Here is a 23,795-nt window from a genome sequence, read left to right as displayed (position 1 = left end):
AAAGAAAAATTGTATATAATTAAGGTGTACAGTGATGCTCAATATATATTGACATGATTACCACAATTAAAAATAATTACAATTAACAATCAAGTTAACTGACACACCCATCACCTCATATAGATAACAGTGGGTGTGTGTGTGTTTGTGTGTGGGTGTGTGTTAAGACTCAAAATCTGCTCTTCCAGCAACTTCCAAGTGTACAATAAAGTATTCATAACTAAAAGCATGATGCTGTCCATGGAGCATATTGGCCATGTGTTGACAGTTGCTGAACCTGAGTGATATGTACATGAAGGTACAGAATACAATTCTCTTTCCCTTTATATTTGCTTCAAAATTTCTATAATGAAAGGCTTTTGAAAATTATATACATGGTGGTTTCAAGATTTTGTTAAAAAATGAGCCTTGCAAATAATATACATGAAACCTAGAGTAATAACAGAAATTTGCAGTCTTCTACTCAGGGAACATCTCTCTTGACCCTAATATGTAATTTTATGTGTGAAGTTGGGAAAAGATCTCATGGACTTCCCTTCTTTCAACCTGGGTGTCCCTTTTCCCAGGGAGAATCATGCCTCCTACTGCATTAGTATTTGCAACAAGTCCAATAAGTCAAAAATGCCTCTATTTTAATACCTTTAAATTTTTTGCCTTGGTATGAAAATATCATTTACTTCTTAGAGACTGTTCAAAATGGGAAAAGCAACAGAGCTCACCATAAACACTTGTGAGTTAGGACATGACGTTTAAACATGTTATTTTTTTGGCAGAATCATTATAATTGCTTTATAGATTACTTGAACTTTGCAAGTAGTTTTATTATCATGATTACTGTTCTAATAACACTAAGTAAACAACTGTGGCATCAAATAAATTTGGACAAGTGGCACATAAAAAAGTATGAAACGGGAAAGCCAGTAAAATATAGTTCTTCTTAATTAAAATTTACCCAAGAAAAATAAACAATATGCTAAATAACATAGGGAAAGAAATCCTCAAAAATATTTTTTCCTTTTTTATTATATAAATAACACAATATTCATTATAATAATTACTTTGGGAATAATACTTTATGATTTGCTAGGAGGATTCTCCTACATATAGTTAATTCTATCTCTATTGAGAAATTAAGATTTTAATTATAAGACATGTAGACATTGGGTTGTGCCAACGTGGTAATTTCTAATTATCAAAAACTTGGACACTACACTATGCACTTACCTTTACAAACAGAGATGTGATCTTCTCGGAGGTATTATAGTAATGAGAGATAGTATAGATCATTTTAATTGCATTTATAAGAGTAGGGATAGCATCAATCATGGAAATCTGGAAGACACCACAAAAGTTTTCAGGAAACAAATATCAAATTCAGCAAAATTTTAGTAGTCTAATCATTCCATCTTCATAAGAAAAAAATCTAGCTGAGAGATTTTTTAATTTTTTTAATATTTAACACTTTACATAAATATAATCTAGTTAAAGATAATTTTATTTTTATTATTTAGTCCTATACAGTTGATCAAATTTTGTTTCAATGCATGAAGCATTAAGTTTCTGTTAATGACAAAGAGATTGGTCATTTTATAATTTTAAAAAGTGGGCATTTCCTAAAATTAAGAAAAAGCAAAAGAGTCAATGACTCTTCTCACGGTTCTTTGAGTATAGTCTAGAATGTCAACTGCAACATTTAATATAAAATGGAATATGCAATAAATGTTTTTTAAATGTAATATAGTATATCTTAGATAAATAGATGATATATATATAAGTATGTATACATATATAATTTTCTTGAGGATAAAAAGAGGTGGCTAAGTTTCTAAGACTCTTCCAGCAGACTGTAATATTTACAAACAAACACCACACTCAATTCAGTTAATATAAAAGCATCATCAGTAGACTAAAGGAATAGAAATTCTTTAACTCACAGGGTCAGTACTGTACAAGGGGTCACAGCATTTTTCAAGTGTGTACAAGTATTTGACATTGTCTTTCGCTTCATTAGCTATATCAGTGATTCGAATATCCATCTCCCGCCAGGTCTAAGCACAATAGAGGAAAACAATTTTAATGGACTATAAATAGAGGAATTTCCAATATAACACCCACTAAAAGTCACCACAAGTCCCTTGGGTCAGACCTTCATTGTGAATCTCACATAAAAGAAGCCAGAGGACTGAGGGACATTACTGCTATCCTGAGAGTTATTTTTAGATTTTTTACTAAATTTTTAACAGTATCTCCTAAGTTTTCTCTTATAAAATCTATTCAATGACTAGGACAGAACATCAGGACAATAGCACCTTCATTTAAACACACACCTTGTCTCCCCCACTGGCTCCTGACTCCATTCAATACCTCACTACCATACTTTCCCTGGTAAAGAAATGAAGGAAGGCCTCTGGCCAACATCCAGCAAAGAACTGAATCCCACAAAAAAACACATGAACAACTCGGAGGCAGATCCTCCCCAGCTGAGCCTTCAGATGAGCCAACAACCCAACCTCAGCTTCATGAGATCCTGGGTCAGAGGCTCCCCTAAGCTGCAACCAAATTTCTGACCCACAGACGTGAGAGAGTAAGTGTCCGTTGTTCTTAGTTGCTAAGTTTGGGGTTAATTTGTTACACAGGGATATAAAACTAATGTACTAGGGCTAAAAATATAAAAATATAGACAAGGTAAGTTTTCATCACTACTACTCCTAGTTGGTCTGAATTCATTATATATATATATATATATATATATATATATATATATGATCATGTTATTAACATTACATCTTAATTACATGCAATGCCTTCTAACAATGTATATACATACATGTACATCAGCCAACAAGTATCTTTAATTTAAAGGCTATTTCCTCTGTATCCAAAATTACAAAAAGGGCAATACTATTCAACCTTAAGGTTTTTTCATAAAGATATAACATGTGTCTCTTCCTAATTACTCAAGGACATGAAAGAGGCATGGGATATTTTCATTCCCATTTCTGAAAGCAGAAAGAAATGGCTGACAACCTTCAGAACTTTCGACTTGGCAGCGGCAAGCACTGCCAGCACAGCCTTCACATCTGGGTTTTTTAATTGATCTAAAAGGTAGTTAAATTTGGACAGTTTTTTTTTCCAGTGCTGCAACTCTGCTCGGGGCCCAAGGTCATCTGCTTCCTTCCGCAGCTGATTGTTCTCAGCAAGGACCTGCAAATGCAGAGGGTACCCATTAAGCAGTGAGTAGGGCTGGAGATACTGAGTTACACTTAAGTAAAAACTAAGGAAATAAACTGTGCTATCTGAATCATAATATATTTTTATTCACTTGCATATTTTGAATGAAGCCTTCTACTAACTTAACACATGTCCATTTTTACAACTTCAACAAAAATTCAGTGGACTTGTTCCAACTGAAAACTACTTACTTAAGGAGCTTTAACAAAGTCTTGTAGGAACTGACCTTAGAAAGTTACCTTGGCTGTTCACAGACTGGATAACCTCGGAGCAATATAACCATGGGAAGCCCCTGCCTTAAATTGGTTAATCTTCATTGTGCTTACTTTGTGATGTAATGTACCCTTTCACTCAGGGCTTATCTGAAATGATTTTTTTAAGTTAAGTTTCAAGCTCCTTTAGGAGGACACACTGAATTAGGAAACACCTTGTACTTCAGAGGTTCTCTCCAAAGTAAATTGTACTTCAAGAAAAAAATTGGCAAAGTGCAATCATATAATTATGTAAGCATATAAAGGCATTTGCTTGCACCTCTTGGAATTCTTATTATCTCTCCTTAATTAATGACTGTAAATTAAAGTCACATTGAATCTCTCATCTTTTAGGGACTTGTGGTAAAATATTTAGGCAAATAGGAATGGCATATGATGGACCTTCTTGCACTGGCTAGTTCAGTAACATGGCAACTGAAACCGATGTCTGATTTCTGAGAATTACCTGTTCTATCTGTTTGATCCATACTTTCATACAACCTTCTATTTTTGCCAAAGTCTCGGGGTTATTAGCTAGAGTCAAGTAGTCTATTGGTTCCTTTAGGGCTTTCAGTTCAAGTATGTCACACTTTTGAAGGTTCACCTAAGTAAAATGAAAGTAAAATAATAAGATGATGCTATTTAAAAACACACACACAGACACACATACTTTTGGTTGACCCCTAGACCTAGAAGGACCTTAAGGCAAGTCTATAGTTTAAACCACCTGCTCTGTGAAGAAAGCACAGAGCCATATATACTGGCCAATCCTCCCTACGCACTGAGCACACCACTCAGGGTGATTGATGCTGAGGTCAAATTTGGGTCACAAAAAAAAAAAAAAAAGAATGAATGAATGAAAGAGAGAGTCATACCATCACAGAATTTGGGAATTAAAGAACTTGGAAATTAAAGAGTCATGAAACCAAAGAAAGTGGGGGAGTTTTGAGGAAATTATTTGGGAGGGGGGATAAGAGTAAATCTATCATATTCTTTTTTGAAACTAACTAGAGGAGAAGATTCTCATGTCTTTACCTAATAACATCCTTTAGAGTTAACAAGCTCAAAGGCAAATACACAGACTCGTTTTGGTGGGGAAGGAAGTGGGTAGGAAAGGAGATGTGTTGGATTCTGACTTGACAAAGAAATATTTTAAAAACACACAATAAAAACAAGGAAATATTTTAAAAACACACAATTAAAAAATGGACCTTGGTATTTGATAAGGACATTTTCCTTCTGGTAAAGGTGAACCTGGCACTGTGAATCTCTAAATTTGGATCTTATCCCACTTTACAAACAAAGCTGAAATTTTTCTCTGCGTTGGTTCAGAAGCAGGAAGGGGTGTGGTCGTCTGTTACTCTCAGATGCCCACATGGCCAAGGAGCCACATGAAGCCCAGGCCCTAAGGGCTTCTTGGTAAAACCAAAGAGTACAACAGACGATGTGCAAGGTGAAAGGTGGAGGGTACAAGCATTTCATATCTTCTCTTTTCTGGCAAACATCTGACATCACTGGGTATAACCCTCCATCACGGCCATTTCTATGGAACCCCTAATCCATTAATCACTTCAGACTATAGGGATTTAAATCTAGTCACTACCACATCTTGAGGGGGTAACAAAAATGCCCACAAAATTTTTTTCAAGATTTGCAAGGTAGTGGAATTAACACCATCTAAGAAAAGCATCACACATTTATATGTTGATTTGTTCACCGTGTGGTAATTTTTGAAGGAATAACTTACGCGTTCTTACCTTCTCTTTCAGATTCTCCTGTGCGCCCAAGAGGACGCTTACAAAGCCTTCCAGAGAGCTCAGGAACTCCTGCTGGATGCTGGATGCGTCCTGAAGACCCTCAAGCTCACGCCAGCCGTGGCTTGTGGCCCTGAGAGTGGGAATGAAGATGTCCGACAGCAGACGCCTCATGCTATTGAGCAGGCCCCCATCTGCAGTGTCTAACATATTAAAGCTCACCTCCTGGAAAACAAGTAGGAGATCCCTCACTGGAAGAATTATCTGTCACTGCAACATTGCTACGAGGTCACTTCTGAATGTGTTCATGAATCAAATACCTCATGGAGGTAAATGAAGACCAACCAATGGAGAAAAGCAAAGGCCACTCATTCAGTGCTTGCTACAGCATGGCCACCGTCACTTGCATTTGGGCAGAGACTCAAAGGCAGGTAGAGGAGTGGTGATCCCTCATAGAGGGTAAAGAGATGGCTCGGGCCCACCTGACTGGCAGTTGGCATAAGGAAGCTGGAGACGCACTAGCTAGAAGCGGGGCATCCTAATGTGAGCCTGGGTGTTTATTTGCCTTTTACTTGGCTCCAGGGAAGCACTTTGGAAATACACAAAAGTGAACGTGGTCATGAATCCAGTCCTGGCCTTTTTAGCCAATTATATATACTTTTTTAATTGAAGTATCATTGATATGCAATCTCATATTGGTTTCAAGTATACAACACAGTGCTTCAACAGTTAACCATATTATTAAATCCTCACCCCCACTACTGCAGCTACTACTTGTCAACATAGGAAGATGTTATAGAATCATTGTCTATATTCTCCATGTGCACCACTATCCCCATGACCACCTTATATTATGATTGAGAGCTTTTGCACCCTTTTATCCCCTGACCCTCCACACCCCATCCCAAACCTTCCCCCATGGTAACCACCAGTTACTTCTCAGTATCTTTGGATCTACTTTTGTCTTTTGTTTTGCTTTGGTTTTAGAGTCCACAAATAAGCAAAACCATGTGGTATTTGACTTTCTCTGCCTGGCTTATTTTACTGAGCATAATACCCTCTAGGTCCACCCATATTGTTGCAAATGGAAGGCTTTCTTTCTTTTTATGGCTGAATAATATTCCATTGTGTATATGCACCACATCTTCTTTATCCTTTCATCTATTGATAGACATTTTAGTTGCTACCATATCTTAGTTATTGTAAATAATGTGGCAATAAACATAGGAGTGCATATATCTTTTGGAATCGGGGATTTTGTTTTCTTTGCATAAATTCCTAGAAGTGGAATTACCGGGTTGTATGATATTTCTATTTTTAGTGCTTTCCACAGTGGCTGCAGCAATTTACATTCCCACCAACAGTATAGGAGGGTTCCCATTTCTCCCACATCCTTGCCAACACTTGTTATTTCTTGTCTTTTGGATAGTGGCCATCCTAACTGGTGTGAAGTGATACCTCATTATGGTTTTGATTTGTATTTCCCTGATGATTAGTGATGTGGAGCATCTTTTCATGCACTTTGGCCAACTGTTACAGCAGTTATTGTTTAGCTTGCTAGCTGGTCTCCTGCAATTCTGACACAGCAGGTGGCTACCTAGGCTGTTTATGGTAGAAAAAGGGGATGGTTTTCTGGGCAGGTTGCTGCATATTGTAGGTCAAGGTTCTATCTCTACATATGGTCTGGCCATTGTCTATTTGTATATTCAAGTCTCTCAATCCAGTAAATTACTGCTTTGACACCCTGGTTAAGATATAAGCTTTATATTATCCCAAATTGCAATCATCAAAATAAAAGTATGAGTAAAACAGCACACACAATGTCTACCAGTTTATTTTACCGCAAGCAGATAATGAACCCCTTGAGGGTAGGGGAGACTTGTACAGATGCACTTAACTTTGCACAAAAAATAAAGTTGCATATCCACTTTTGTAGTTCTTATTTTGAATGTATGAAATTTGCCATTAAGTAAATTATGTCTGGAGAATTCCTTTTGAAAGGAAATACCTCACTGTTAAACCCAAACATATATAAACACACACATGCATGCACATACTGATGGGTGTTATATCAATTTTTGTTAATAACTGAATATTAAGTTCTCTTACACAACAGCTTTAAAGGAAGTGTCCTCTGAATTGCTTGCTTTAAATGCTTTTTAAAATACTTACTTGAAAGTAGTTTTAGATACTTAATGAACATAAATATTTCTCCATAGGGAGGGATTTTTTTGTAGCAATCTTGTGTTTTTTGATAATTCAGGGTAAAAGATTGCTCTTGCTCCTTACCCGATGGATGTTCTCAGGGGTGATGGCTCTCAAAGGGTCAGTCCTGATGAAGAACACACATACTCCGGTAAGAGCTACATCTTTTCCCTCAGTCACAAACACCTTAGGTTTTTTAATCTTTCCAGAAATAGGATTCACTCCCCCTGAAGAGCCAAGTTGTCCTATAAATGCAAAAGAATTTTAATTTCACAAATGCTATTATCAGTTCACATGGTTGTCTCTTGGAATGAAGTTTCCTTGTTAAAATACTGTCCTGTTGACTCTTCCATGTGCCCTAGAAGGCCCACCACTTGGACAATCTCTAGCTTGAGCCCTAAAGGAGTCTAAAAGGATTTGTTTGATTCCAGATCATAGGTTCATTTCAAAATTGTTGCTTCAGGAAAAAACAGAAACAGAGCAAATTCTTGCTGAAGCTGTGGAAGTCATTTCCATCCACAATAGGCCTTCATGGGGCAGTGAGAAGAGGTGAAAAGTGCATGTGCATATGGTACCCAGTCTACACTATTAAAACCCACTACAACCCTGGAGACAGCTGTCACCTGTCCCAAGTCACAGAGCCAACAGGCGGCAGAACCAAGATCAAATAGCAGCTCTGCCTACAAAATTCCAGACCTCCACCTCCCTCTGCCACCCCTGCTCAGCTATGGTCTGGTCAGCCCGTCAGTAGGTCACCAGAGCCAGGATCGTGCAGAGCCAGGCCAGACCCATGATGATGGCGTGGGCTCTCAGGTCACACTCCCAGGGTTTCAGTCTCGAGCTGTACTTCTAGCCAAGTGACTGTGGGCAAATTACTTAATCTTTCTGTGCCTCAGTTTTCTCATCTGAAAAATGGTAATAGTAATGCTAGAACTTTTCATCTGGAATTGTCGTGAGGATTAAATGGGTTAATACATGTAAAGGCCAAAGAAAAGCCCATAAAAATACTAGCTCACTGAGCATTACCATTATTATTATTATGTGCATATTCATTTCTGGTCATGCAAGCTTGCAGCTCATTGAGGGAATTATTTAAGTACACGGAGTATGCTCTGAGCCAGTTCTTTGTGCTCTCATCTGCCCAAGAAAGTTTTAGATCTCCAAATGAGTGGAGCACAGGCAAGATTACTGGGTGGGAAGGAAAGATGCTAAGGGAGGGACATGGGGGTGGGGTATGGACTGGAAATTCAGCCCTAAAACCCTGGGATTCCAACCTCAAAGAGGAATCTTCTCCTGGGCTCTCCCTCCGCATGGTGCTGGCCCAGAGCTCTGGGCTGGGGCTTTGAGAGTGGGCCTCCCAATAAAGGTGACCAGAAGATCCCTCTCCTTCAAAACTGTGTCCCAGTTCCGACTAACATCCTCTGGCCCTCAGGAGTGATAAGTTAAACTAGAAGTTTCAACCAAGGCACCAAGAAAGATACCAGAAAATGAAGAATTTTAAGGAAAAAAAAATTCCTGCAGAAATTTCAAAGTAGGTGTCCTAGGTCAGATGAGACATCTCATCCACGGCAGACTACAGAAGACCTGAGAGTGGAGATGGAGGAAGGACTGTGCGAGAACAGTTGTGCTGTGCGAAGTGTACCTCCGGTCAAGAATGAGGTGATCAACACTCCAGTTTGCCCAGGTCTGAAGGGTCTCCTAGAACATGGGACTTTCAGTGCTGAAAATGGGCAGGTCTCAGGCAAACCAGGACCACTGGTTACCCTAGTCAAGAAGCAGGTCTTCAACCCAACCACCTAAAAAGCCTGGCTTATGTCTCCTGCAGTTTAGGGATAAATTGGACTAGGATACCAACGTGAACACCTCCCCTGAGACTGCAACCACAGCATGCAAAAGGGCAAATTAAGAGAAACTAGGCTGAACTGGAACTGAAAACATGCCCATAGATGCAGGGGCAAGAACCCTGAGTGCTTCCAGTGAGCCAGATGGGGGCTCCCCTGAAAAGAAAGCAAGCCAGGAGCCATCTTCAACCCTGCTCCAGAGGAGTGCTAGGTGAGAGAACAGAGCGAGTCGGGTGTTACACCACCAAAACACAGACGCAGAGGGCAATGGCCATCAGGAGGACGACACACCACTGTGGGCTGTGCAGCCAGTGTCCACAGTGGCCATCTCTAGAGAGCCCGCCATAGTGCCCAGAAGATGCCAGGTCTGCCTGCTCATGACCGTGCCAGTCAAGTAAAAACCTCCCTGCCACCTCTTACCTCTCATCTCTGCCCTACTTCAAGCCTGACACAGTCAGAAACTATAGTTAGCATAACAAGGACAAGGGGGAAAGGACGGACTAAAGCAGAGGAAGGCCACATGCTCTTCTCCCGCTACGAATACTGACTTTCAGGTCCCTGCTCGGTGAGGGCAGGAGAGGAGTGGAAAGAGGAGCATGGGCCAGGAGTGAAGAAGATTTAACTTTAGATTGACTAGTTTAGAACACTGGATATTTTTGGTTTCTAACTGGAGATTGTATTTGTAATTTGAAATGACTATAGGAATTTCAAAGAATATCTAGGAAATATCTAAGAATATCCAGGAAAGTCATGGCATTGTCTGAATTTTATTCCAAAGTCTGAAGAAAAGCTACTCCCACTGAACAGGTTTAAAGGGAGAGGGTGAAACAAAAAATAAACTTACATTTGTGTTTACATCTCATGAATGCTTCTTGTTCAATGTAAGATTGACACACAAAGGCCATCTTCACTCGGTTCATACATCAGTTCATAGATTAACTCAACATTTTATCTGAGATTGTGTTTTGCAATCGGGGACAGAATTCAAAACTTACGTATTGTTTTGATTTTTCATTCAAAACTTAACTTTCTGACCACAAAATATCAGTTGGATAATTTTGGGGAAATGCCAGTCATTTGCAGTATGCATGTATAACTTCCTCAGTTTTAAACAAAGAAGCATAGTTATACTATGTGCCAAAGGCAGTAACTGTTTTAATGTTATTTTATTTAATAACTAATAAAAGGATAAAGATGATACTTCAATATAATCACTTTATGTTTTGAGAGTTGGCTTCAAAATATATATGTTTTTATGTTGCTAGTTTGGCTTTAAAATTATAAGAATTCACATAAAAGTAGAATGGGATATGCCAGTTGAATCCACACAAAGATTTGCAATTTTTCTTCAGTGAAAATGATTAAACCTGTCATTCAGCATTACCCATTTGAATCATATTCAGTAGAAAATAAACATAATGTGATATTTAACTGGAAAGCTCATGTTTTGCTTATTGGCAACCACTTACTTCGATGTTAAAAATAAAGAGTGCCTATATCGAGAAGAAACAAAGATGTCCATAAGAAGTTCTAGAACATAATTGCACAGAATGAACTAGCAGGTATGGAAAGGAAGTGTCTTAACGTAAACTGCTTGATTATTCTCCAATTGCCCATACAGCTGAAAATGAAAACAAAACATGCCAAATAAAGTTAGAACAATCAGGCCAAATACCCACCATTATCTGTCCCCTTTCCTTAGGATGAAAACAGAAGTCGCCCAGCAGGCCTCCCCCTGCCCGCCTGTCCCTCCTCCCAAGGTGAAAGCATAGGAGGCCTGCTCAGGCCTCACACCACTCAGCCTTCTGCTTCATGCCATCCCCAAACAAATCTAACAACACATTCCGGGGTTATGTCACATCAAATCTGGATACCTGTTTCTGCTACCTCCACATCCTGATAGTAAAACATGAGGTGCCGAAGACCTCCAGCAGCAAAAAGCTGATCAATTCTTTCAATCTGGGAAAAAGAAAGGGCAAAGTCATGACTTTGTTCTGAATTAGAAACTGCATTTAAATCAGCACTTACTGTCGTCTTCCCTTTTCAGATAGGACTGCATCTGGTGCAAACCATATAGAAGGCATCACATTTTTTTCAACATAAAAACCATGAAGGAAAAAAATGCCTCACCATAGAAAACATTCCATTCAAAGAAGTAATTCAATTAATATATACATACTGCAATCAAATGCACATTTTAAAAGACCATCCGCCCTTTCAAAATCCAATCTAACACACCAGAGATTACATTAAATTGCAGTAATCACTGAAAATGCCATGAGAATACATTTGCTATGGGACACTCCATACAGTAGCAATCAGAGGTTTAGTTCCATCTGTGAGGGTCACTATACATCTCAAGGTTGGCCAAATGGCCTGCTACCAAGGAAGTTCTTCATTTTTTTTTAAGCAAATAAGAAGTTTATTTTTCTTAATACCACCATGTATTGGATCTGTATTGGAAGCTCTTCTTTTACATAGTTGTTAGCACAGTTTTGAATTCAAATTTAAAAAGATAAAATCTGTGCATCCATTAGGATGGCTAATATCAAAAAAGTGGAAAATAACAAATGTTGGGATAGATGTAGAGAAATTGGAACACTTGCACACTGTTGGTAGAAATGTAAAATGAGTCACTATGGAAAACAGTATGATGATTCCTCAAAATATTTTTTAAAAATATCATATGATCCAGAAAGTCCACTTCTGGACATACACACAAAAGAACCAAAATCAGGGCCAAGAAGAGATATTTGTACACCCATGTCCACAGCAGCATTATTCACAGTAGCCAAAAGATGGAAGCAACCCAGCTTTCATGGACAGATGAATGAATAAACAAAATGTGGTATATACATATGATGGAATATTACTCAGACTTAAAAAGGAGGGAAATTCTTAAGAAAACAAATCCTACCATTTGCAACAACATGGATGGAGCTAGAGGGTATTATGCTCAGTGAAATAAGCCAGGTGGAGAAAGACAAGTACCAAATGATTTCACTCATCTGTGGAGCATAAGAACAAAGCAAAAACTGAAGGAACAGAACAGCAGCAGACTCACAGAACCCAAGAATGGACTAACAGTTGCCAAAGGGAAAGGGACTGGGGAGGGTGGGTGGGAATGGAGGGAGAAGGGGAATAAGGGGCGTTACAATTAGCAGACATAATGTAGATGGGGGCACAGGGAAGGCAGTATAGCACAGAAGAAGACAAGTAGTGATTCTATAGCATCTTACTATGCTGATGGACAGTGACTGTAATGGAATATGTGGTGGAGACTTGATAATGGGGGGACTCTAGTAACCACAATGTTGCTCATGTGATTGTATATTAATGGTACCAAAAATTTTTTTTAATTAAAAAAGAAATTGGAAGACATTATCATGGAAAGTGATCAAATATTTCCAATCTTACTTAAGATAAGTTTAAGAAGGATAACAGTTATTCAAGCCAGCACTGGCCAATGGAAACATAGTGTGGCCCACATATGTAATTTAAATTTCTAGTAGCCACATAAAAAAAAGTAAAAATAAGCAGGTGAAATCAACGTTAAAAATATTTTTTAATTAAGTCTAATATGTCCAAAGTATTATCATTTCAACACATAATATAAAATTATTCATGAGATATTTAACATTCTTTTTCTAATATCAAGGCTTCAAAATCCAGTACAGCTTAATTTAAATGTTAAATTTTCATCAGAATTACTTTATCTGTATTTAGATTTCATAAAATTTGCAACTGAAAAAGTGGATTCATGTACCGAAGTTGTTCTAAATGTACTTAAAAGTTTTCCAATAACTGAAGAGCATATAATTTTTTAATTTAAGCTTAAATAAAATAGAGTTAAAATGCCAAAAGAAAAAGGAGGGAAATTCTGACACATCCTACAACATGGACAAACCTCAAAGGCATTTTGCTAAGTGAAAGAAGCCAGTGACAAAAAGATAAATAATACAGTGACAAAAAGACAAATAAAAGTGATTCCACTTTTATGAGCTAGCTCAAGTCATCAAATTCATGGAGACAGAAAATAGAATGGCAATTGCCAAGGGCTGTGGGAGGCGAACATGGGAGTCATTGCTTAATGGTATTGAGTTTCAGCTTTGCAAAATGAAAAGACTTATGAAGACTGGGTGCACGAGAATGTGAATGCACTTAGTATTCCTGAACTGTTCGCCCTAACAACGATTAAGATGGTAAATTTTATGTTATGTGCATTTTACCACAATTTAAAATAAAAATTTTATAAAGATAAAATCTAGCCTGAAAATTTAAGTGTGAAAATAAGCCTCCTTCAATTTCCACCATGTTATAGATAAAACCATTACTTTTTTTTTTTAAGCTAGCTGCCCTGTTTTCTTTGTTAGATTTCCTTGATTGAGGATGCCATGGGGTGAGTAGGATGCACTCAGTGAGATTAATTTCCAAGCCAAGACGGTGGTGAACAAGATACTTCCATCACGGACAGGACTAAAACCCTGCCCCTCTAGCCTTGCTTGTGAGCCTGAGCTTGGGTGCTTTTGTTACACCTCCAGGTTTTGACATTCCTGATCCTGAATATGACAGAGAAGTCTAGCTTGGACTTCCTACTATTCAGAAATTCTTCTCAGTTACCCCACCTGCATTACCCCAAATCTAGATGTCTGAATTGGTAAGTAACATAAACATTTCACCAAGACTGAATAAGCTATGTAATCCTGTCTCCTCTGATGCCTCCATTTTGGGGGAATAACATTATCTACTTCCTGACATTACAAAGATTAAATGGGATAATAGACGAAAATCACTTAGAACAGAGCCTCTGCACAAAGCAAATACTCAATAAGCACTAGCTGTGATAAGGAGGAGAAAAAGGACAGTTCCTCAACCCCTGATTGATTCATCCTGCAGTGTAAGCATTTCAATATTGTCCACGGGCTCCTATGAGCCCGACCAGAGCAGCAGAGCAGGAGGAACAAAGCCAGCAGAGAGCTGGAGGGGGCTCATAGTGCTCCTGACAGCCAGCTGATCACAGCTCTCCCCACCTTAGCATTTAGTAACATCATGTGAATAGTTTGGAATCAGCCATGGTGGGAGTATGTATACCACAGAAACCAGCAAATGCTCAAATTAGAGCCTCCCTTCACCTCTTGCCCAAAGCTGGTTGTTAAATGTTTACAAGCCCACCACTGAAAAGCATCAAAGCATCAAAAGCATGACACCCCACCAACAAAAAAGCTCTGGCTTGCTTTCGCTCTCCCCTATCCTCCTTCCCTCTCTCCCTCTCTCTCTTTTAATGCCTAATAAGTTTTTAAAAAAAAAAAACCTTCAGGAACCATCACAGGGCTCCTGATATGCCTTCCTTGCTGCCTAAGAAATTATATCCTCCCATATTTTTTATCTTCCCATCCAAGGTCAAATCACAGCCCCAGATTCTGGAGGGAAACCATGAGTCAAGGTCAGGACCAAAAGAAACCAGATTCAGCTGCCAAACCAAAGTCAAAGCCAGGAAACTGTGGCACAATTCAATCTCCCAGGTTACAACAGGATATATACAAAAACAAGATAAATCAGTAGCTGAAAGGAGATTCTGTTCTCCAAGCTCAGGTTCCAAAATGACACCTGAACCCAGCCTCCTTGGAAGCAAAGAGATGCAGGATGGTGCCACATGATATGTCAATAGGCCTCTGTGCCCTCCCAATCAAGCCAGTGAGAACTCAAATGCACCGCACCTGGTTCCCCTCAAGAATGGCCTCCTCCACTTCAGTTTTGTTCAGGTCCACGCAGGAAGCCACAATGGCAAATAAGTAGTCATGCCTACTGTCCAGGCGGGCCCGCTTGGCTTCCTTCTCTTCCTTCAGCCTTTGCTACAAAAGAGGAACAGAAATGTTATGTGGCAACTTTGTTCTCAAATCAAGTCGTTTTGCAAATAATTTCATGCTATTGTTGCTTTTTCAAGTCTTGGGAGTTCAGGTAACACATGGCTTAATGGCACCAGTTTTTTGGTACTCTCTTGTATTTTTAGAAATAATGTTATTTCTATTATGAAAATAAGAGGTGCTCATTGTTTCGAAATTGCATAATACAGACAAGCCCAAAGAATAAAATCATCTGCCATCCAGAAATGATTACTGTTAACATTTTGCTCTAAATCCTTACAGATTTATTTCTACATATATATAAGCATTCAACAGACACACAAACAAGAGATCTCCATTATTGTAAATATTCCCTAAGACATTAAAATAATGTTCTTCTACACTATCTCCTCTTTGTTGTTTGTCTACAGATTCAGATCTGGTCTTGAAATCAATTTCTGAATACCACTGCTTACCTTTAAACTGATCGTTAATTATAATACGAGGGCATGTTCAATATAACCAATGTTGGTGGTTTTAAGCATCTTTCCATATGCACTATGCTCATACAAACATGTGCAAACCTATACCCACATCTCTATGTTATACTACAAAAAATTGCATGCATTTTTCCCTTAATAATACATCACAGATTCCTTTCTACTTTAATACAGACTATACTAACCTATGTAATCACTGCAAAATGTTCAACAACATGAATATGCCATAATTTATTCAACTGTTTTGCCCTTGTTAAACATTCAGCTCCCAATTCATTTATTGAGTTAAGTACATTACCGTTAATGCCAACAAATAGCACCTACTGGGCAGAGGAGAGGTAGCCCCTCTTGATCCCTTTTTTTATTCAAAATACAGTCATTAAACCCCAAATATGTAACAGCACTCTAGAGGCAAACAATACCTACTGACCTCAACAAACTCACAGCCTGGTTGGTAGAATGTGAGCAGAAAATGTAAATAGGACAGGTTGGCATATAATTGCTACAGGGGCATCAGATATGTGCAGAGGAATTGATGGGCCTTCAGAGGAAGAGCAAAAGGGAGGCTCCCCCTTTCTAGCCTGGGGCCAAGGACGGGTAGATGATATGAGACAGGAAAGCTTTCAGGAAGAGGTAGCAAAAGCCTAGAGTCGAAGAACACTTTGCCACATTCCCCGGGATAGAGGCATTTCTGCACATGTAAAGGCCAAGAGGCATAAGAAAGTACAGCACATTCTGGAAACTACAAAGCAGCCAGGAGACTGAACAAGACTAGAAAGATATAATGGGAAATAAGAGAGAAGTCAGATCATAAAATATCTTGAGGACCACATTAAAAAGCTCCTCCATGAAAGAATGAATGAAGAATCACTGATGCGTTTCAATTGGGGAAGATGTCTAGCCATCCACAGTGCATCAGTCAGTCATTCTGACAGCAGCATGGAAAGCACCCTGGTGTGATGCAAGCCTGGAGGCAGAAAGGCCAGTCGGATGGATCACAGTGGCATTCCCAGAGGCTGGGACAGACGGACCGTGGGGAATGCAGATCTGGGGCTCAAGGGGAAACTGCACTGCAGACAGATGCAGATACAAGTTCTCAGTCCAGCACAAGTGGTATTAGGGGCCAGATCACTCTTGGTTTGAAGAGCAGTACTGTGCACCGTTGGATGCTTAGCAGAACCCTCGGTCTCTACTTTCCAGATGCCATCAGCTGCCTCCTACCAACTTGTGAGGATGAAGAATGTCTCCAGACATTGTCAAAATCCTCTCTGGCACCAGATCATTCCCTGCTGAGAATCACTGTTATGATACAGATATAGTCATAGCCATAGACATTGACACTGACACAGACATAGGCATAGACATAGTCAGGATAAAATCTGCAATGTAAATGATGTCTTTGGGAGTTGTGCAGTGCAGAGCCTGCACAATTATGTGATCAGCCCGTTCATCCAACAGGTGATATGTGTATACTAGTTATTCAATAAATATTTGTCAAATGACTGAATAAATCAAAGTTTAAACCATGAGTGCAGATACAATTTTCTAGCAAAGAAACAGAAAATGGAAAGCAAGAAGGTGAGGAACCTTGGGGAACACCAGTGTGGCAGGAGCGAGGAGAAATAGAAGAGCAAGCGGAGAAGGCTGAGGATGTGAGGGCAGAGACAGAAAGGGACCCAGAGGCACCAGCAAACCATGGAGCATGGCCAGTGGTGCTAATGCTCTAGAGGATTCGTTGGCCTGAATTAGGATATCCTTCATAATTGTGCTAACAAGACAGCAACGGCACCCCCAGCGCTTTTGCAGCATCGCCACGCCACTAACCTATCAGGAGATGGGCTCTATTTTCCTCTTCTTGGATTTGGCTGACCCTTGACCAGCTTTCACCAAATAACGAGGGAAAAAGTGAGGCTATAAAACTTCCTAGGCTAGTCCCTAAGAGACCTTCAGTTCTGCCTTTGTGCCTGGAAATGCTCCCTCAGACCCAAGCCGCATGAGACCACATGGAGAAAAGCCAAGGCAATGGTCAACTGCCTTGGTCAAAAACCAGAATTCTGGTCAACAGCCCCAGCCAACCTCTCAGCAGGTCTCCACCAACTTTCCACTCCGTAAACTCTCTTGGATGTCCCATCTGAGCCTACAGATGTCTGCAACCCACCAACACCACAGGAAGCGAAGAGCCCCCCAGCAGCCAGTCATCCACAAAACCTGAAGACACAATAGATAGTCGTTTATGCTTTATGCACTTAAGTTTGGGTATGGTTTGTTATGAAACAGCACATAACAGAGTCATCTTTTAGAATAATTTCACTGGTTGAACAGAAAGCTAACAGATGTAGGCTTGGGAAAAGGATGATTGGGAAAAGAGAAATACAGTAATACCAAATATAAACTATGCTTTCCAGAAACTTCCCTATAAAAAGAAAGAGGTGTGGTACAAGTAGATAGAAGGGATTTAGAGTCAAGGAAGAATTTTTTAAAATACAGAAGACTTAAGAAAAAGTAAAGAGGAAAATGTTGGGCATTTCAGAGTGATCCACTAGACCTATGCAGTTAACGTTTCATTTTTCTGAACCTGAAAGGACTGCTTAAAAGAAGAATTAGTTGGGAGTGGAAGGAAGAATTACGGTATTAAAAACATAAACAGTCCACATATTTTCTTGCCATTCTCTAAAAATGAACTGACATAGGTCCTGACACAAAGTATATATTCCCTAAATGTCAAACAGAAGTAAATTCACTTCTCTTTTCAAATGTGGCTAAAACAGGACAATGTCCCATTGTTTTGACTGTTGTCTACCTTCTTGGCAGGGAGGAAAAAAATGCTTTTCACAGTCATCTCTGAGTTTGTACTCAATGTCTTCAGCAGCTTAAGAACACAGTGGGCGACTGGGGGAGCCAGGAAGCAAGCATCAAAACAATGAGATGGCAAATGCTGGGTAGCCAGGAAGAAAGAAAAGAACCAGTGAGCCAAAAGTCAGGATATAAAGTGACTGAATGGCTTGCAAAGAATACAGAAACTTAAATTAAGACTGTGCCATGGCAACACATTACTCTCTGACCTGATTCTATAAGATTCCAAAGGAAAAAAATATTACATATATATAGAATATATATATTCTAGTGAAGGAAAGAAGAGATCGGTCCCTGAAACACAACACTATCTTATTTTTACTTAAATGCCACAGAGAAAACAAAACCTTCCAAAGACTTTTCATGCATGCATGCAGATTATCAATGTGATTTTAAAGTAAATGTTTTCAGAGCTATATTAAAAAGCATGTTAAGCACTGAATACATTCTTCCTTGAACTAATTGTTCTGCCTCCTAAAGACAAGTAATGTGAAGTCAGCCCCAGGGACACGTAGACAAAAACCACAATGTTTGTCCATCTCAGCTTTCACAGCCTTCTACCAAGGTATCCTGGAACAAAGAGGGATTTTTTCTTTATACTACCACAAAAAATAAATAACGTCAGACAAATATTTAGTGATCAGAGCAGTTTGCTGTCAGTTCACAAACGTAGGCCTGCATCTCTCTGGCTGCCAGGAAACAGTAGTAACAGCAGTCAGGTGACTAGCTGTCTGGAGGTGTCCTGCCTGTCGGCCTTTGAGACACTGAGGACATGTGAAGAGTATGACAGAGCAGGATCACCAAGGCCAGGGACGAGCTACGGAATGTTCTTCTCAAAAGTCACATTACCATTGTTTCGCACTGCATGAGCAGGCACCCATGCTCGAGTGGGGAGGATGGCCAGGAACCTATTCAGTGTCCAAGGAAATCAAGAACAGTATTAAAACATTTCTGCAACCTGGTGGCAAGGCATGCTGCTATCACCTTGGAAGGGAAGAGCTACTGTAGGGATGCCCCCCCCTTTCCCTACTGTTCTATGAGGACAACTGTCGCTGCTTCACCCAAATAGGACTGGCCTTGTATGGAGCCAGATATGTCTGGCCTTGAGAAACCTGAAAACACAACATGTTGTACCCATGGGAAAGAAGCTAGATAAGGGCCCTGAAGGCCAGGCACCTGGCCATGAAGGCCACATGCATGCGCATCTTCAATACTTATGTAACCATGAATTAGCACGGGGGCAGTTTGAGAAGTACAGCTTTATGCAGAATAAAGTGGCCTCTCTGAGCACCCTCCATGACGACTCCCATCTCCTTTGCTCTTCACATTGCCCCAAAACCTCAAAGGCAACCCCTGGACTCCGACAGCGGCTCACCAGAAACCAGTGCCAGGCCAGAACATGGGGTAGCTCAAGCAACTAAGAATTTTGCATCCATTCAAATTCATATAACATTTTTTCTCTAAATTTTCACTGAAGTGTTATCTAGAGCACCCTGGGGTAAGATGTCATACACATTGCAGGGTTATAGAAGGCGTTGCGGGTGGACACTGAGGTTAACTAGCACCATCTTTGGAGTTACACTGGTGATGTTTTGGTGACAGTATGGACTGGTGCCCAGCTGGCTTCCAGCTGCATGCCCTGTGTCCAACTCTCCCACTGCATTCCTGTGTCTCAGCAAATGGTAACTCCACACCCCATCCTCAACTGCTGGAAATGCCTGGGAGGGCTTCCTGCTTGGGAAGCCAGGAGGCTCAGCTCCATGCTGCCCCAACCTGTTGCTGCTCCCACCAAACAATTTGACTTTTATCTGTGTCATACAGTACACACCAGGTCTTCACACAATGCCTTTGCACAGCAAAGTGTGTACAGCAAGGAATGAGTGCTTCAGCCAAAAAAATACTTCTTTGTTTAAAAAATAAAAGCCAAAGCTTTTCTAGGTGACATGATTAGCCTTGTTGCATGCACATTTGAATCTGAGAAAGCAAAAGAGATCAGTTTTAATAAGGTTCTGTTACATATTTTTGAATAAATATATTTCTATTTGACTTGGGCTTTCCTTTCTTTTAGGTATATGTATGCACACAGCAGTGTGACAAACAGTAGAGTGGACAATAGTGCAACTGTAGGGAAAATGAAGGTCCCATGGACAGGATGCTCACCTGACCCTAATCTACTTGGCCACTGCACACAAGCACTCATGTAATTGGCCTACTGGGCAGGGCATGCTTGCACACATGTTGGCAATAAGCCTTTATTGTCTGTGTAGCTATGTAAGGACCTCCATCCAGTGCTCTGTGCAGAGGAGGTGGACTGCAGACTTGCCAGATGTGGACATGATTCTAGCGCTTGACCTGCCACCCCAAGAATAAAACTTGCCCAGAGCTGAAACCCTCTGGCGCTACAACATAGATTAAAATCCCAGTGGAGATCATTGTAAATAATGTGGAAGCTATGAAATACAGTTGAAACTCCTTATCTTAAATCACTAAAGTTAATACCTCTGCAGCTGATCCCACTTTGGCTCTCAATATCTCAAGCCCACCTGACAAAATATAGTATGAAAGAGGCCAGGGACATGGGTTTGATCATCTTAAGTCTGTTACCTTTTTTTATTCCATTTTCCTCAACTGTGAATGCATCAGGGCAAATCCATGAGCAGAAGGGAAAATTACTCAGAGTGTATACCCCAGCAACAATGCCTGGTTATTGATAAAATATGCATTTTCTTTCCTTTTCTTTAAAGAAGACACCCAAATGGCCCAGGATGGTTTGGCTCACATATCTACCATGTACATAAATAAGCTGACCCTCCTTATCTCCTAAGCAGTAAAATAAAATATCACATTGAATGTCATCGTTCCTACAAGAGTATCAGCTCCACAGGCAGGGACATTTTCTATTTGATCTTTACAATATCCCCAGGGCCCTAGACAGTGGCTGGCCCATGGTACAGTCTAAGTTGATATCTAATCAGTGGATAAATTAACCACATTTATCATTTTAAAGTCACTATGAAGTAATTAAAGGACTAGAACAAACAAAATCCTAGCTCCCTGGGAGTCTGTGATTGCAGGTTCAGAATTCAGTCAATAAGCTCCTAGGCTTTCGAAGCTGTTGTCTCTCAAGCATAAGCCATACATGAGATTCTACCATTAATGTGGATTACAGCTCTCTCAATTTACGGCAAAAATAACTCCTCTCACTTGGCCTGAAGCCCATTTGAATGTGCAGGAGCACAGACTCCGGGAGAAGCAGCTCCCCCTCTCCCTTTCATGGAGAGTCCCCTTCACAGCGTCAACCCAATTTCCATGACTTCCAACAAAAAGCCTCTGCTTGGTCTTCCACTATTTTTACTTTAACCCACAGGACCTCTGAGAGGCTTTTCCTCTGGGAGAGGCTTCCAGGACCATCCAGACCTGTTCTCTAATTGGCCAGCAGAACCACGATTCAGCAACACTCTAGTCCTCACGGTACTTTTCCAGCCTTGCCCTTTTCTTTCTCCCTTTCATTTCGTTTCTCCAGGTGAAGGGCCAGAGCTGTGGAGTAAGTACTATAGCAAGAGCACTTTAGCAAAGTGGTTTCTGGAAGGGAAGACACTCCAGCTGGCTAATACTACTCGCAGCAGGTGCTACAGTAAAGCCGTGCAGTCCTCCTTAATTCAAAGACAGCTGCTCTCCCCCACCACACAGAGGCGGCACTTAAACAGGGAAGGTCGCAGTGATTTTCCTCTGTTCTAAGAGTAAGCTCTGGAATCTTGTCTATTTTGGGGGAGTTTTCAGGACCCCTAACCCTCCCTGTTTGCCAAGTCCCTTATCAATCATTCTTTCCAAGCAAAGAAAAGATTCCCCTCTGTGGATAAAATGCGAGTTCCTATGGCCTGGATTCTCACCTGGTCCTGGTTAACTAGCTCACTGCACACCTGTGGGCAATACATGGCTGTCGACTGTATATAAAGAGCTCTGCCCAGTGCTCTAGGCATAACATGGTGGCAGGGCTGCAAGGCTGCAGGAGAGCAGAGCAGAGGACAGAAGCCCAGAGGATGGCCGTGTGGGACGACTGTGCAGAGAGGCCCAGAGGACGGCTGTGTGGGACGGCTGTGCGGGACGACTGTGCAGAGAGGCCCAGAGGACGGTTGTGTGGGATGGCTGTGCAGGATGACTGTGCAGAGAGGCCCAGAGGACAGCTGTGCAGACAGAGGGGCCCAAAGGCAGAGACTGGCTTGCTGCATGCAGACTCTCTCTGAGTGAACAGGATTTTAGTGACTGACCTGTCACCTGGAAATAAAGTTGGGTATAACCCTTTCACCCCAAGAACGTTTTGCTGTCAATTTCTTTGGTCATGTTGAATCCATAGCGAACTTGCCTGGGGCTGAAACCCATTGGCAAGACACCCTCTTTCCTTTTCACATGGGAATTTTTCATCCAAGCTGACCCAAAACCCACTGGAGGGTCATCCCTGTCACTACACCCTCCTCTGTCCCCAGCATTCCATCCTCCAAATCCTAGTTAAGTGTCTTTTTCCTGCACACCAAATCTCTGGACCTGATCTGGACTCAGCAGACTCCACATGGTCACATATTCTTTTCTTCAGCTCCACTGTGATTTTTACTCCCAAATCAGGAAGGCCTCTTTTGAAGAATCCCAAGCACTCCCCCAAGGCAATAGGGCCATGTAATTCACATGACCCTATGATTTTGCCCATATGCTAAAAAGATATAATGTTACTACTCACATTATATATGACACAGGGGTGAAGTTCCAAAACCTCCCTTATTCATCACAATAAAGCAAAATGCTTTAAAGCTGGCTGCACATCAGACTCTCCCAGAGCTGTGAAATACGGATGCCCGGGCCTCGCACTGACTGATATTGTCCCAAGTGGGGCCCTAGCACTGGCATTTCCCCAAAGTGCCCCTAGCGATTCTAATGTGCTGCCCAGCCTGAGACCACTGCTCCAAAGGAAATCATTAACGAATTGATCTTAATGGATAAATACAACCCAGTTCTCACTTGAGGCAGGAACTTAATACAAAAGTCCAGGGGCATAGATTTGGGATCCTCCAGCACTAGGCTTTTTTTTTTTCTCATTACTAATGCTGTGCTAAAGTCTGTAGGAAGAACAAGTGTCACCTGTACACTCCATGAGGCCCAGAAGTGCTCTTTCCTGCCACATCATGGAGTACAGCGCCTGGCACAAAGCAGCATCCCGCAGATACCTATGGGGTGGATGAAATCTGCACTTGGAGTTACATTCTGCCCCGGGGCTAGCCAAGGCTTGAGTATGATAGGGCTTCTTGGGCACTAACTGGCTCAGGGC

General features: G+C 40.7%; 1 protein-coding gene across 3 annotated transcripts in view; it reads right to left on the bottom strand.

The window, feature by feature from the left end:
- The window catches only part of DNAH5 (dynein axonemal heavy chain 5), a 257,848-nt gene that overhangs the window by 191,051 nt on the left and 43,002 nt on the right, over nucleotides 1–23,795 (bottom strand). For all 3 annotated transcript variants that reach the window (XM_057496308.1, XM_036896717.2, XM_057496315.1), the window contains exons 2-9: nucleotides 15,000–15,134; nucleotides 11,157–11,241; nucleotides 7,526–7,686; nucleotides 5,240–5,461; nucleotides 3,949–4,086; nucleotides 3,028–3,204; nucleotides 1,935–2,048; nucleotides 1,225–1,332 (exon numbers count right to left, since the gene is read on the bottom strand). In XM_057496308.1, coding sequence (XP_057352291.1) covers nucleotides 1,225–1,332; nucleotides 1,935–2,048; nucleotides 3,028–3,204; nucleotides 3,949–4,086; nucleotides 5,240–5,461; nucleotides 7,526–7,686; nucleotides 11,157–11,241; nucleotides 15,000–15,134 — 1,140 coding nt within the window. The remainder of the gene's footprint in view (nucleotides 1–1,224; nucleotides 1,333–1,934; nucleotides 2,049–3,027; nucleotides 3,205–3,948; nucleotides 4,087–5,239; nucleotides 5,462–7,525; nucleotides 7,687–11,156; nucleotides 11,242–14,999; nucleotides 15,135–23,795) is intronic.

This window comes from Manis pentadactyla, chromosome 2 (genome assembly GCF_030020395.1).
Source record: "Manis pentadactyla isolate mManPen7 chromosome 2, mManPen7.hap1, whole genome shotgun sequence".
In the NCBI taxonomy this organism is placed as follows: domain Eukaryota; kingdom Metazoa; phylum Chordata; class Mammalia; order Pholidota; family Manidae; genus Manis; species Manis pentadactyla.
The sequence above is the reverse complement of the archived record's forward strand: the minus strand, read 5'-3'. Positions and strand labels throughout refer to the sequence as shown.